The following is a 16,218-nucleotide window of genomic DNA, read 5'->3' as shown; positions in this document are numbered from 1 at the left end:
GATTAGAAACGTTCTTCATTCCAGCAGTACGGGAAACTCAGCAGAGAAGCATAAATTTGTTTTTCATAAAGACAACGTTCTTTTGTGTTATTCTATTATTACTTTTATTTACACTTTTTAAAATTTCTTAAGGTAAGTGTCTCTACAGACACATATTTTATATTATTATCTTAAATATTAAATCGTTTCACTGTTTTTTTAAAGAGTATACTTAGTTTTTCAAATACGGTTTGAACAATGTTCAAGTTAAAATGAACATTGTCTTAAAGTTGATTTGAGTATTGTCTTAAAATTAATATAAGTAGTGTGAAAGTTGGTATGACCAATGTTGAAGTTAATTCGAAAAGTTCTTATGAACAGTGTTTTAAAGTTATTATGTACAGTGTCTTAAAGTCATAAGAAAAATTTTATAGTTAATACAAACAGTGTTCTAAAGTTATTGTGTACAGGGTCTTAAAATCATAAGAAAAATATTGTAGTTAATATGAACATTGTTGGAGCTAATATGAACAATGTTAAAGTTAATACGAATAGTGTCTTAAAGCTAGTATGAATAGTTTTAAAGTTAATATGAACAGTGTTAAAGTTAACATGTACAGCGTCGTAAAGATAGTACGTACAGTGCCTTGAAGATTATGAACAGTGTTAAAATTAATATGAACTGTATCTCAAAGTTACATGAACAATGATGAGGTTAGTATGAACACCCTCTTAAAGTTAACTTGTTCCTTCAGGGCATTGCAACGAAATCAAGCCGAGATTTGCCGAACTTATTCCAAATGTGACAGTTCCGGCTGGACGAGACGTGGAGTTCCCTTGCATCGTGGAAAATCTGGGCAATTATAGGGTAGGTCTTCCTTCCTTTTTCGTTAAATAATAATTATTTCGGTCATATTTCGACATTAATAGTATATTTTTTCGATTACAGGCTTTTACTTACTAACCCTATTAGTCCTAACAAATGTATAATGTATTGTAAGAAAGAAAAAAAAACACGTACCCTTTAACCTACCGCTTCTCAACCTTTTCCAATATCATTCATTCACCCCTTCAAGTTTTTCACAACAGCTCCCTCACCCCAGTTCGAAAAAGACAAAAATTACTAAATTAAAATGCAAAATTCCTTATTATGATTTAAATATACATCAAACTACAACTAGAATAAACAAAAAATAAATGTATTTATCAAACTACAACTAGAATAAACAAAAAATAAATGTATTTATCAAACTACAACTAGGAATAAACAAAAAATAAATGTATTTATCAAACTACAACTAGGATAAACAAAAAATAAATGTATTTATCAAACTACAAAAAGAATAAATAATAATAACTAATGACTTTTTTTGCTCTTGAATTTATTGTATAATTGATAATACTCGTTCACCCTGATACTGATCTCATTAATTCCTGGGTGAACCATTCACACAGTTGAGAAGCACCGTCATCCTCCGTTCTCCACTCCACTGTTGAACCCAACATTACGCCTCTCATATATAGTATAAAGTTAGATGATTCCACAACGTAAGGTGTGAAAAAGAGTGAAATGTTAGATGTTATTATTTTTTTGCAGTGCTACTTTATCATAGTTGCTGCACTAAAATAATTATATATCACTTAGAAAACGCCGAAACTAGGATACTACTAGCTGTGTGGAATTTTTTTAACTTAAAAAAAGATAATTTATTATAATGATAATATTATATCGTAGCGGCGATAATAGTCATCAAAACAGATTAAATGATCAGATAACGAGATCATGTAAAAATAATTTTATAATCTGATCTTATCACAAAAAATGAGCCTTTTAAAGTTTTATTGAAAAAAGATTCGTATAACTTGATAAAAATTTCAGTTGTAGAATATAAAAAGATGATTGCTTGTTTCGGATATTCTCTCCAAGCTAACAAAAGTTGGCTGCTCTAACCGTTACAAACTGACAGACTATAGAAAAGTCATCAAGTCAACAGCACTTACCGCCAACTCTTGGATTACTTTAATCGAATAATGGGATTTTGTCGTCAATTCTAAAAGCTTTTCATTGAGCGAAATATGTCGTCGGCAACTGATATGACGGATAATGTGTGTGTGTGTGTGTGGTGGAAGTTCTATTATTATACACTATTTTAATCCTTGAAAATACTTAAGGGATCGGATAAAGGTTGTAGTGTTTAAAAATGTAATGGACCTAACACTAATCTCTTATGACAAGTATAATTGGAATCATTCTTCGTCAGCTTCTGAAAGGCGTACACACAATGTCAATTTTGATAACATCTACTACCCCAAACTGTGGAGCGCGATTTTAGGACACCCATAAAACCTTGGATTCAAAGACAGGCACGCTCATCATTAGGCCACGTCAAGCCCAACAATATGTATTGACCTCTTTCAAAAGGCATATCTAACTTATTCCAGAAATGAAGAATGCTCAGCAATCCAAAAACTTCCTTTGAACATTATGGGCATTTAGTGAGGAATGAACTTAATTTGGATTGAATTTTCAAATGCATGAAAACTTCCTATAGTTAACATTCAGCTTTACAACATGTATTATATAACAATATTGTTGAAAACAAAAAAATGGAAAACTTATACCACGAAAAAATATGTTTTAATATTCACAACATTTCGGGCTGGATGGCCTTCGTCTGGTGATTTTAAACTGTAATGATTAACGTAAATCAAAATGCAAGAAATAATTAACCTTTTTAAAGGTGTAAAAGATTAGATTATCTAGGAAATTAAAATTAAAATAATACATTAAGTTTTCCTCTGGTTTGTAACAAAAAAATATTTTCTTATACTGTTTCGCAAAATTCTAGGTTTCGTGTTATAAGTAATATCGTTCCAGAAATGTCTAGTTCTATTAACAACAAAAAAACAAACAAACTGAATTTGAATAAGTGAGTAGTTTACTGTGGAGAAACATCATTTCCTATGATCTTCATTACCATGGGCTTTTAGATAATGGCGCTTTCTGTCTTTAAGCACCTATTTCATACGTGATCGTGGCGTTGAATAGATAACACATCAAGTTCGATATCCACGGCTAAAATCGTATGCTTCGAGATTGGATTTTTATGATTTCAATATGATAGAAAAAGAAGATATTACACGCACTTTTACATCAAGTGGACTAATCTATTTTATTGAAAGAGGGGGGAGAAAATACTTCAGGCGTGAAAAGATCTTCTTTTTATAAGTTATTAAAGTTATCATTCACTTCCCTTTCAAGATCACTTTCCATTCAATAACAACTGGTTAGAATTATTGTATACTTACGGAACAGAGCTGAATTTGACATCCCAAGTATAGACCTGTATCATATGTTGGTCAATATATAATCTAACTCTCTGTGTTTTTTCAATGACCTCGTTTATTCACAAGAAAGATTTCATCAGCAGTTACTTCTCATGCTAACAAGATCGGATTATTCCAATCATATTCTGATATATATTACAGCAGACCGGAAACATATTATGAGACTGAGCATACATTTTTTCGATCCTGATCATGATATTGACTTTTCTGCTCTTTATATGTGGTAACAGGGGATCAAAACTGAAGAAAGTTTACTTATGAATTATCATTTTGTAGAAAATTGTTAAACACATCTATAAACATTTTTTTGATAAATTGTTAAACATGGTTATTATTGTTTGTGAAAAGTTTACTGGTTAATATTATTTTGTTCCATTTTAACCCCCGTGTTTCTCATTCTATGGGGTCATAACTGTGTTATGTGCTGTTGGATGGTATTTGTTTCTATGTGACTCAAATGTTCGAGACAATGTCCACTAAATACTCAGTCCTGAGCTTTAATAAACTACTTTGTTTAAAGTTTGTGGTTGCATTTTAAGCAATGATACTTTCTAATCTCTGGGATGTACTTTAACACCTTCATACAGAAAACAATAATGGTTTTTCAGCAAACAATACTAATCTCTGGGATGTACTTTAACACCTTCATACAGAAAACAATAATCGTTTTTCAGCAAACAATACTAATCTCTGGGATGTACTTTAACACCTTCATACAGAAAACAATAATCGGTTTTCAGCAAACAATACTAATCTCTGGGATGTACTTTAACACCTTCATACAGAAAACAATAATCGTTTTTCAGCAAACAATATTTCTTCCATCCAGTTATTCTATAACTTTTGCAATCTTAACACCATCAATTAATTGTTAAAATTAAATTAAAATAATCGTTTTACATCAAACAACGTATCTTTCATCCAGTATTTTATAACTGTTGTAATCTTAACATCGTCAATAAATTGTTAAAAAGTTTACAGAAATATCTTGTGTGCATGTTAACGATTATCAAAACTGTGAACATGTTAACCTTTAACAGTGAATTATTTAGCTAATACGCCCAAGTCACCGTCCACTTTTATGAATAATGCATGCGCTGTATGCTAAGATATTAAGTGATTTTTTCTTCACGTTGAATTGCACGAAATTTCCATAGCTTTAGATTTTTGTATCCTAGTTCGTGTGACTGTGAAGAATTTAAATTTTTTTATTCCACTAACATTAAGTAAAAGAAATTAAAAATTAAATGTATATATATGTGTGTGTGCGTATACTTTTTACGCTAAATAAAATAAGTATATATTTAAAATAAATTAACATTTTTAAATGTTATGCCTATTTTATTCAAACTAGTCTTATAAACTGAAAATGGAAAATTTTTACCATTCTTAATGCAGGTTTTACTTTTTATATTAATCGTCATAGTAAGTATTTGGAATCTTTTGCGCGTATTATGTATATTTGTGTGTGTGTGTGGGTAATTACATATACATATGTGTGTAACTGATACATAAATATGCTCGTCATAATATGCACTGTAACTATATCTCCGTGTCTAGAAAGACTTATTGTGATATATACATACAAACGTTCTCCTATTAACATATAATGAATGGTATCATATTCAAAAGCTGCGTAAGTATTAGATTAAAGTATGCATGGTAGCATAACGCATAATTTAAATGGAAGTTTATATACCCCATAACCCGCATAAGCTTATACCATATTGCTTATCAATCTGTTTATATGACAAGCGACAAATAATAAGGATATGTCTTCTTCTCACATTCCTCTTAATTAATCCTTCAAGGATTTCGAATCCAAGGTGTGTAAAAGTGGCATTTCAGTTCTATTTTGTTTGTCTACCATAAACCATTACCCAGAAGACGTTTCGATCAATGCCAGAACTCATCAGCTGAGCTGGATCTATAGCGGCTAAAAGTATATCTTAAAACTGTTTATATCAAGTACAAGATATTTAATGCATTGGTGTTGTAGTCGTGATGCAGTTTTCTGGATTACATTGTCTCGTTTGAATGTTCTGGAGAGGCTTCGGGGAAATCCATGTCCTTCCATAAATTCTACGATCTGTGCTTCCATTCTTAAAAGTAGTTGAGAAAATGAGAGCTCCATTTAAACTATATTATGATTGCGCCTACGCGTGCTGTAGGATTTCAATAAGGAATCACAAGTGAATGGTTTAATAAGCCGTGTAAAATGAATCATTATATGAATATCTGATTCACTGTATGAAGAAAATTTGAATTATATATTTCCTGAAACGTCTTTCATATGAATATGAAGACTGAACTAAAAATGGAGGATTAGAAACAGGATATATATTTATCACGTTTCTATAAACTAAAATACTTTTAAAAAATACTCCAGTTAGAAATAACTTTCGTTATGCGTGGGTGGGTGTCTTTTTATTTACTTTAGACCACCTACTAAACAAACTACATTATTTGGTTCTACTTCCTATAACTCTAGTATAAGAGTTATTGCTCTAATTTATGGTCTCGGTAAAACTGTTGAAACATGGGACCACACACGTGATACGCATGCTGACTCACAAATCAATTTCAGGTAAATTATCTGCCAAACTGCTGTATGATACTTTTAGTGTATAATATATCATATATATAGATAACAAGTTATTTCAACAGGTTGATTTCAAACATTTCAATCCTTGTTCCAGTTTAAATTATTCGATAAACAGTGAACAAAGTAAAAGGAAAATATATAACAGATCAGAAAAAGAAGACTGTTATTCTGTCAATCAGTAGTTCTTAATATAGGAAATGAGGTATTTTATTTTTAGCCGCGGCATAGTGGCTCATAAAATGTACAAACTTTTAGCTCATAGCTCCGTTATCTCTTGACCGATTTGAGGATCTAATTACGGTTTTGGACTCAGGTTGGACTTTGGTTGATGTATTTGACCATGCCCAAGGTCTCATAGATTAATTTACTCTAATCCTGCTTAAAAGAATTCCAATTTGATGGTAGGTTGGTAGAGATCCTGATGAGTAATAAAATCAAATCGGATATACGCACACCCCACGCTTGGTATTGCTGGTACACAAAAATCTAGCTAATAAAAAAGAAAGAAAGGTCTCATACATTAACTTATTCTATTACAAAGTTTCGTTGCTCATAAGCTGTCTTTTCTACAAAACAATAGTTTTAATAATGTGACTTTCCTTACCTCCAAACGTAAATACAACGTCTAATTATGGCTAACAGTAAAAAAAAATCGATCCAAAAATATCATACTAAGTTCGACGACCAAATATTATCTATTCATTATAAAAAAAATAGTTTAAAGTATTATTTTATATAACGGTATCACAGAACATTACAAAGGTGTCCCTACTGATTGGGCCACGTGCAGTCCCACGATTCGAGTGCCTGACTGTGGAGATTAAGTATTGTGGCTCGTGTCCCATTTCCGCAAAAAAAAAAAATCACGCTCCTCACACTGGGTCCATGAATGTTAAGAATCAAAATAGTGGTCAAGTCCCATTATTTGATCCGACAAGAGTAACCCAAAAGTTGAAGGTGGATAATGTTGACTAGCTGCTTTCCTTCTAATCTGTAACTTCAAAACTATTGGCAGCTAGCGTAGGTAGCTCTCTGTAGCTTTGCGCGAAATCCATCAAAACAAACAAATCCTACTAAATGGTGTGTCACAAATTATTATAGAACGACAGTATTTACTTTTTTTGTTTATTTTAAACTTTTTGTCGCAACACCCACCGCCAACTGAAAATTTTCACCACTCTTACAATGCATGACCCCCAAAGTGAATTCTCGAATTTACAAAGTTCTTTGCAAGTGGATCAACTGCACCTTAAATGTACAAGTCTCAACCCTTTTGATCTATATTTTTACGATTTGTCGTTGCGTCAGTTGTTTTCTTAAGCCTTCATCATTGTCCTTGGACTTTCCAAATAAATATTACATATAGGTCCATTTGCTGAAGCGTATCGATCACATGCACAGTGTACCTAAGATTTCTGGACAGTCTGCCAGCCGTGTTAAAGCGAACCCCTGCCTTTGACTGATATCCGTGCAGCTGTCAAAAATTTGCAGCGGTGCTTTTAATCATAAAAAAAAATTATGCTTGAGAAGAAAAGTTTATTTTGACCAGAAATCGTAGTTCATTAATCATGTTTCATGAAAAAAAATCCACTCAATTCTCTAGTGTCTAGCGTCCTGAAGCTAACATGTTTCAGACGCGCTACCATTATAAATTTACTATAATAATTTATTTTTAAAAGGGGGCGAATGAAAAACAAATTTCCCAATTTCTTATGTCAGGGTTCTATAAATACAGTCAAATTTTTTTTTTTTTTTACGAAAGTTGTGACTAAGTAAAATGTAATCTATTATTTCGGACGCCTTGATTTTACGTCTTCATCGGATTAGAATCATCGTTTAAACTCATGTTCGTCCAAGTGAATGCTAAATCTATAACTGTTGGAAATAAAAGTGAAAGATTTCAAACACTAAAACAATCATGATTCTTTCCTACTCCCTTCAAAGTGTATAAACTACAAAAAAAAATCCACCAATTTCAAATTAAATTAAATCGGTCGTTCTTTGAGACAAAAACTAAACAAAAAAAAGCCTCTAAGCGTCCTATTTTCACCAATTATACCAGAGATTGATGGTGGGTAAAAAAAGAGTTCAACATTGCTTGGAAAGAATAAAAAAGTTAAGCGGTGTCAATATTACAGCGTCACCTTTATATACCCATAAATGAGCGTGCGGTAAAAGCTGTGTAATTCATAATACTTAACAAAGTCAGGAACAAAAAAAACAACGAACACATGCAGCATAAAATTGTAATCTTTGTTTTTATAAAAAAGTTCTTAATTCCAGCAATACGGGAAACTCAGCAGAGGAGCATAAATTTCTAATCTTTTTTAATCTAGAGAATTAATAGCACTCACTGAAAATTATTATGACGAGATGCATTGATTTAAAAATAATAACTACACAGCAAAACCGGTTCATTGATTTACAGAAAAAAATTGTTACACTTCTAGGAAGACAATTATTTGTTCTGACAGTTCAATACAAACATAGATTAAATGCTTCATTTGCACGTATAATTTGACTATTTAAAGAAATCATTTTAGAAAGAAAGATTTCTGCAATGAATCTTCTTGCTTCGAAATTATTGCAGAGTCCATAGTTTAGTCCACGTACAGTATTAGTGAAATGATTGCGTTACGAGTGCTTTGTAGTGATTCTTGTGAGGCCTTTTGAGTACCTTTGTGTAGGTCATTTATTCCACAATGGGAATAAAATGTGAATGCAACAGAATGGAAACTTACGTAGAAGAATAGTAGAGTCGATGAAGAACAGTTGTCATTATTGAATTTCCAGATGTATAAAAAACAAGCACAGTTGAAGAGAGTCACTGGAACTTTTCGTGTTGATGATGTAGTCAGTTGGTCAGTGCAGAAGCCCATGATAAGCGCGAAGCCGAGACATTGCTATTAACCTGTCACCAGGGAACATATTTCCAAGTGCAGTTACTTAGGGGTTTCAGCTGCACTGTTTCATCTTTATTAATAAAATACCTTTTAGGTACAAAATAATTTCGAAACAAAATTAGTAGAAAGCTTTCTATTAGCTTTTAATGAAGTTTAATCAAGAAACCGCACTGGTTGAAAACTGTCATTCGGTTTGGTTAAGAAAAGAAATTTTCGCAGCTAAGATTCGAAATCTATGGTCAGATTAAACGTAACAAAACGAAATTAATTTGCTGAGACTAAAAACAAACAGAAAAACATTGTAGTATCAAATCGATTACCCAAAGCAAATAACAAGATGTCGTCAAGTTCTCAACGTTGTTTTTGTGATAATATTATTTTAGCCAAACGAATGAATTCTGGATAGGACTCAAGACCTTCTCCCAAAAGAACGTTATTTCCACATGTTACATGGCTTTAAGGGGTGGTCTAAATATATATTGTTATATTCCCTTTAATCTGTATACAGTTTCGTATTTTGCACGATCGGTCTATTTCCTGGAAGCAACTGGTGTTTTTCTTTATTCCTTTTGTGAATATACAAGCTGAAATACCCGTCAAGTGACCGGAAATGTTTAAACTTAATTAAGATAATGTAAATTTAACAGCAATCATATATTTCAAAGTAATAACTTGAACATAAACTTTATCTCAATATTCTAAAATTATAACAAAACTTCTTCACAAACAACATTTGCAGTTTGCTTTCCATCTACCAACAAATAAAGATTTTGAGGTTATCCCACCCTTGAATACCTTACATCTCATTCACCATGAGAAAAACATGGTTGTTTGAGAAACAGAAACTGTTATACTTTGACGTTGAATCCCTTTAGAATATTCAATATTGTCTAAAGTGTCAACCTGCCAAGATTGTTTGAGATTGACCCAGTAGGTTGGTAGTAATTAACCAACAGGCTTCACAAAATAGAAATAGGGTTAAGTTCAATTTTGACCCCTTAGGACATTCCCCGTAGTTAATAACGTTTATATAGAAATTTTGGTTGAGATTGGCCCAATCTTTATATATATAAATATTGTTAAAAGTGACATTTAACAAACTATTTTCAGAAATCTGTAAATTTTGTTTATTGGTTTTCCAAACCCGTAATATAACTGATACTTTGTTCTTGTTAAATGCAAAAGTATACTACGGGCCATCTATACTTTCCCCACTGCGGTATCGAAACTCAATTTTTAGCCTCATAAGCCCTCAAACTTACCATTGAACCAACGGGTGGCTAATATAATTAAAAATAAGCGTGATATAAGCTTCGAACTTTCATGGAAATATTACACTTAAAACATATTTAAAAAAGTCATCCTTAAACATATGTTTTAGGTAATCTGAAATATCTCACGCAAGGATTCTAGGATTATTTTTTTCCACTGGATTACAGACGATCACGGTTCGAATTAAATTGTATAATTAAAACAAAAATGCATCTATTCACTCCAACATGTAACATTTTAAACACATTTAGAAACAAATAAATTTAGAGTTGCAAAAAAAGCGGACTGCTAAATTCTTGATGCAGCAATATAATAAACCCTAGCAGACTTATTCCACTTTATCATTTATTTTATATACACCACAAACTTTAATATGTAAAGAAATGCAGTCAACTGTTTTTTGAGAGCTGGGTGAAAAACAACATGGTAGGTACTGAATTTCAAACTACCAGACTAGCCATAGTTTGGAAGTAGCAATCAATCTTCCGAGTAATCAAAACCTTTCCTACCAGCAGGCTAAATATTACGCCAATATATCACCGATACAGATTTTTAAAAAAAATCCACGATAACTGAGTTGTTTTTGGGTAAAAAAAAATTGTATAAACTTTGTAAATATGACATGAGACAAATCATTTTAAAAAGTTCGTATACTTCGACTGATGCACTTATGAAGATATAATAACATTGTTTCAATAAATCAATACAAATCTCAACAAAGATAAAAATGATCTTCGAAAATCGAATAAATAGGGGCACCGCTACTATTCTTCAAGAATTTGTTTGTTTGTTTTGAATTTCGCGCAAAGCTACACCAGGGCTATCTGCGCTAGCTGTCCCTAATTTAGCAGTGTAAGACTAGAGGGAAGGCAGCTAGTCATCACCACGCACCGCCAACTCTTTTACCAACGAATAGTGGGATTGACCGTCACATTGACCCGCGACCATCAGATTGAGAGTCGAGCGCCCTAACCACCTGGCCATGCCGGGGCTCTAATCACCTGGTCATGTTCTTCAAGAGAAGCATCACTTGTAGATAACCCCGTTTTTTCGTTGTAAAACACTATTTTGTTCTAGCCTTCATTTAGTTGAACCGAGAGTTCATGGTTCAAGTCCCATCGCTGTAAAAACGCCTTTCACAGTTTGGGAATATCGATGTGCTATAAGAGTGACAGTCAAATCGCACTCTTCGGTCAAATAAAAGTAACCTTAAAGTTAGCTATGAGTGCCGTTCATTAGTTGCCTCCCTTCTAGTCTGTCAGTTCAAAATTAGGGACGACAATGCAAATTTGGTCTTTGAGTAGCTTAACGCGAAAGTTCAAAATGGTTATAGTTATAGGTTTTTCTCGTAGTGACTACAAAGCACATTCACACCAACAATACTGTTGACACTTTTAACTATGGTGTAGGTCCAGCTTATCTCTCTTTAGTTAACTTGTGTTCGGGGTTACTGATAAGAAATGAAATTCTCCGAAACCAGTATAACCCAATAACACACGTTGATCAAAGTATAGATTGAACTGGACCTCCCTTGAACTTAAACTTCGACATTAAACAATTCTCGATTACTTATTAAACCTGTTATTGTGCGGCTATATAATGTGAAGAACTGAATAGTGGTCAATGACACTTTTTCTTTACTATACTTATCCAGTATACAGGTTTTTCTCAACAATATGGTTGAACATTATGTCCGTCATATTCATTGTAGACGACGCATTTCACTCAATACCAGAGTTCATCAGACTGGCTGGGATACAATAAACATAGTTGCTTTATATAGTCTGCATATATATATATATATACATAAATTATTTTGTATTTTTTAAAAACAAAGTTTACACACACAAAAGTTAGTTTTCGATGTGTCATTCAGACGTCACCTAAACAAAACGCTTATTGAATCAAAAGAAAGTAATAAACCTACGTAATGAGCAAAATGTTCCTCTTAGACGTAGTTGCAATTTACTATTACTTTTAAAAGCGTCTAACAGCACGAAAATGAAATTCGCAAAAGCATTTTGAATACACGGTTTAACTGTTGGTGTTTGTTATTAAGCCCAAAGCTACACAAAGGGTTATCTGTGCCCGGTTTCTGGTTGTGCTACTGGGGAGGGGGGGGAGAGGTTCAAGTGCTCTATTTTGTTTTGTTTGAATAAATCTTTATTATCAGTGTTTGTTGTTATTTGTTTTTGTTCTTTGATGCAATTTCATATATAAGTAAATCAGTTTAAAATGAAACTTGTAATGTAACCAGTCTTTTTTTTTAATGATTTAGACGTCAAATTTTAAGTAAATACGAGTCATGAAAAGATGTATTCTACATCGCTTTCTTAGTGTTGCAGAAATGTTTTATTGTGACTGTTAAGCCTAATACGTTTTTTCCTTTTCGTCAGTGATAAGCTTGTGTTTTGCATTCTTTCTCCTTTGCTTTTGTGTCTCATCTCTTTATGTAAGTCAACATATAATTTATTTGACGTATCATGGCTACGCTATTTTTATATTTCCCTTCAAGACTATCGCCTACTCCTTGGAAAGGTTTTCCTTCTTTCAATAAGATTGTGTTCAACAATGAGCTACCTTTTGGAAAGTAAAATGAACACAGTAAGAAAAAGAAGAACGACCAGCTATAAAACGCGCGTCTGATTGATGATAGTTTTAATCCTTAAGACCTTCTCTCCTCCCTCAGAAAAAGAAACATTCCCTTCAAACTTACATACAGCAGCTTACTACAAATGAAATATGATTGTTCAGGCGGAAGTGGTTAAGGGAAATAACTTCTTTTTTACTTGCTCACAGAAAGTTTCAAACCGTTATGAAATGTGTTAGACGTCGGCGTTATTTTTGATGAAACTGGTAAACTCTTATACGTACCTATACAAAACATATTTGAATATCTAAAGCGTAAATATGTTTCAGAACTCTTCTAAAGACTTCATTTATCCCTATAACGTTGAATTTTATAATCAAAGACAACTGAAGTCAATGACGTATCTTAGGGAAATAAATATATCTGCTCAAAATTAAATTTTGCAAAATCGACCATGTTACATTTCGAAAGAATACGTAGGACTAATAGAATTATATTCCTCATTTCGCAGACCACTTTTTAGAATAGAATATTAGTTCATAATATAAGGTTTGTTAGTTCACAGTACAAGGCTTACAAAACGTTTTTAACCCTAACAATTGGAATGAAGTTATCAATTAACATGTCTTATATATCCTTATTACGAGCATAGCCCCAAAAATACTTAATGATCTTTCACTAAATCAGTTCCCCGCTGGCCCAGCGGTAAGCCTGAGATCCAATATAGCTAAATCTTGGGGTTCGACCTCGTGGCGAACACATACACATTATGCAGCTTTGCATTAAAACAAATATACGAATAAATATATTAAGTTAGACCACGTTATGACTTAAAACCTTCTTTGAAATAGTAGTAAAATCTATAACTGCTAAGTTTTCACTGCAGAAAGAATTTGTTTGTTTTAGTTGTTTATGTCAAAGCTACTAAGGTTCTCTACCGCCGGTCCTAATTTGGAGTTGCCGACCACGGGTAAAGCAACTGGACAGCAGTAACCACCGCCAACTCTTGGGCTACTCTTTACCAACGAATAGTAAGATTTACCGTCACATTATAATGCCTCATCGGCTGAAATGGAGAGTGTGTAAGGCGCCAGGTTTCGATCCCATAACCCGCAATTGCGAGTCCAGCGTCCGAACCGTCGTGCTAAACCGTTAATAAAGTATAGTTTAATGCTAGATGAGCAATCCAGTTCATGTAGTAAACGTACACGTTCGCTTCGGAAACAGAGCTGTAGGTTTACGACATTCGTTAATGTTAATATATCAAATCATACGTTGCTGTGAAATCTTTAAATCTTGGACAAATATTTCTCACCGAAATTAGTGTAGTTGAACAAATTAAGAGAAACACAAATAAGTAATGGAAAATAAATTAAAATTTAACATTGACAAATCTATGTTTCATATGTAGACGAACTTGGTTTCCTTTATTTTAAGTATTTTTTTTTCTTTCGAGTGATCTATTGAAAAGCAACTAGATGGCACGTAACTTCAGTTGCTGAGGTGAATTCTAACGACATTGTCATTTCGTTGTCCTAGCTAAACATTGATTTCCTTTAACATTTGGTACAGTTAAGTGTTTTTCGATAAAAATGGTTCCATTCACTTGTTTTCAATACTTTTTGGAGTTAACAAACATGCGTGATCTTGAAGAACAAATAATACGCGAAATCACTGAGCAGGTTCTACTTGAACTTGTAGCTATAGAAATTTGAAATACAATAAAGACGCTTTGTAAAACACAGTATGTACGCTGGCAACATGGTTATTCAATAGCTTGTAGTGTCGCTTTAATATAAGAAGAAGAAAGAAAAAAACAATCAGTGACAAATCTTTTATTCTTCCTCTAACTGATTGCGAATTGAAACTAAAATGGCTTGTGAAAAGATTCGGTTGTATTTCACGAAAAAACGTTCTGTAAGCTCACATTAAACCAAGGGAGATCAATAAAGGGAGAATAAAGAACGTCAAATCCTGTAGATGAATATTTAAAACAAAACGTTAGCTCCGTGATTGTTAAGTCCCCAGTTTTGTCTTTTAAACATTTCTTTAAATGATCTACTTTTGTAAAAATTTTAAGGACTTCGAAACACGAGTTCCCAGAAAACTCGAGCGGAAGGTTCGATTCCACGGGATAGACAGAGCGCAGATACCCCACTGTTCCGACTGTGAAACCGTTCACCTAGGATTAAGCAAATCCCTTTTTATGCTTTTGTCGACAACTTTGTTTGTTTGTTTGAAGTTAAGCACAAAGCTACACATTGGGCTATCTGTGCTCTGCCCACCACGGGTATCGAAACCCGGATTCTAGCGTTGTAAGTCCGCAGACATACCGCTGTGCTACTGGGGGGCATTTTTCGACAAGTAAAATCGATTGCCAAATAGAAAATAAAATCCCCTAAAGATTAATCCGATTGTGAAACCGTTCACCTAGGATTAAGCAAATCTCTTTTTATGCTTTTGTCGACAAGTAAAATCGATTGCCAAATAGAAAATAAAATCCCCTAAAGATTAATATGACTGTGAAACCGTTCACTGCTATTATAAGAATCCTCTAGAAATCCTCACGGAGATGGATTAGCTGGGGATATTAACAGTTTTTTTTATATATACCACACCAGCGTAAACAATTTTCAAGAGCTTCGATGAATCTATGATGAAAAACTTTCACCTTTGTGAACGGACTATTCTCCAAAGTCTTCAACCCTGCTTTTTTTCTTCGATTTTGAAAAATTCTGAATCAATTAAAATATAAATTGTCCTGATTATCAAAAGTTAAAAAAAATATGATGAATTAAAGCAGGGGTATTTGATGGATAATTATTTGTGAGAAATGAGGGTAGCATTATAGAAAAAGTCTGACTTTGCTAACCCTAAGATTGTCATCGATGATGCAGCCCCCCCAGTAGCTTAGTAGTAACTTGGGGACTTATGATGCTAGTAATAGAGGTTCGATCTTTACAGTAGGCATTACGGGCGTTGCTTTGTGCTTAGCAGCAAGAACAAAAAATAAGCACAATCAGTGCTTATAAGATACTATGCAAACAGTGTATACATTATTCAAATAAGAGTCAGAAATATATAGACTTGCTGTAGAAAATCCAATTAATGTAACATCCTACATAGAGAAATACAAATATCACAAACTGTAAAAAAAATAATATTTAAAAAAATTACGATTCTGAAAAAGACCCTACACATATTAGTGAAAAATATATCCAGGTAATGTATAAAGCTGATTAATCTTTAGGGGATTTTATTTTCTATTTGGCAATCGATTTTACTTGTCGACAAAAGCATAAAAAGGGTTTGCTTAATCCTAGGTGAACGGTTACACAATCGGATTAATCTTTAGGGGATTTTATTTTCTATTTGGCAATCGATTTTACTTGTCGACAAAAGCATAAAAAGGGGTTTGCTTAATCCTAGGTGAACGGTTACACAATCGGATTAATCTTTAGGGGATTTTATTTTCTATTTGGCAATCGATTTTACTTGTCGACAAAAGCATAAAAAGGGGT

At 33.0% G+C, this 16,218-nt stretch overlaps 1 protein-coding gene across 1 annotated transcript in view; it reads left to right on the top strand.

The window, feature by feature from the left end:
- Positions 1-16,218, top strand: part of LOC106477146 (lachesin-like) — a 112,026-nt gene that overhangs the window by 61,434 nt on the left and 34,374 nt on the right. The window contains exon 2 of the mRNA XM_022381430.1: positions 735-847. Coding sequence (XP_022237138.1) covers positions 735-847 — 113 coding nt within the window. The remainder of the gene's footprint in view (positions 1-734; positions 848-16,218) is intronic.

Source organism: Limulus polyphemus, unplaced genomic scaffold, assembly GCF_000517525.1.
Source record: "Limulus polyphemus unplaced genomic scaffold, Limulus_polyphemus-2.1.2 Scaffold163, whole genome shotgun sequence".
In the NCBI taxonomy this organism is placed as follows: domain Eukaryota; kingdom Metazoa; phylum Arthropoda; class Merostomata; order Xiphosura; family Limulidae; genus Limulus; species Limulus polyphemus.
Note: the sequence above shows the minus strand (reverse complement) of the source record. Positions and strands in the feature narration are given on the sequence as shown.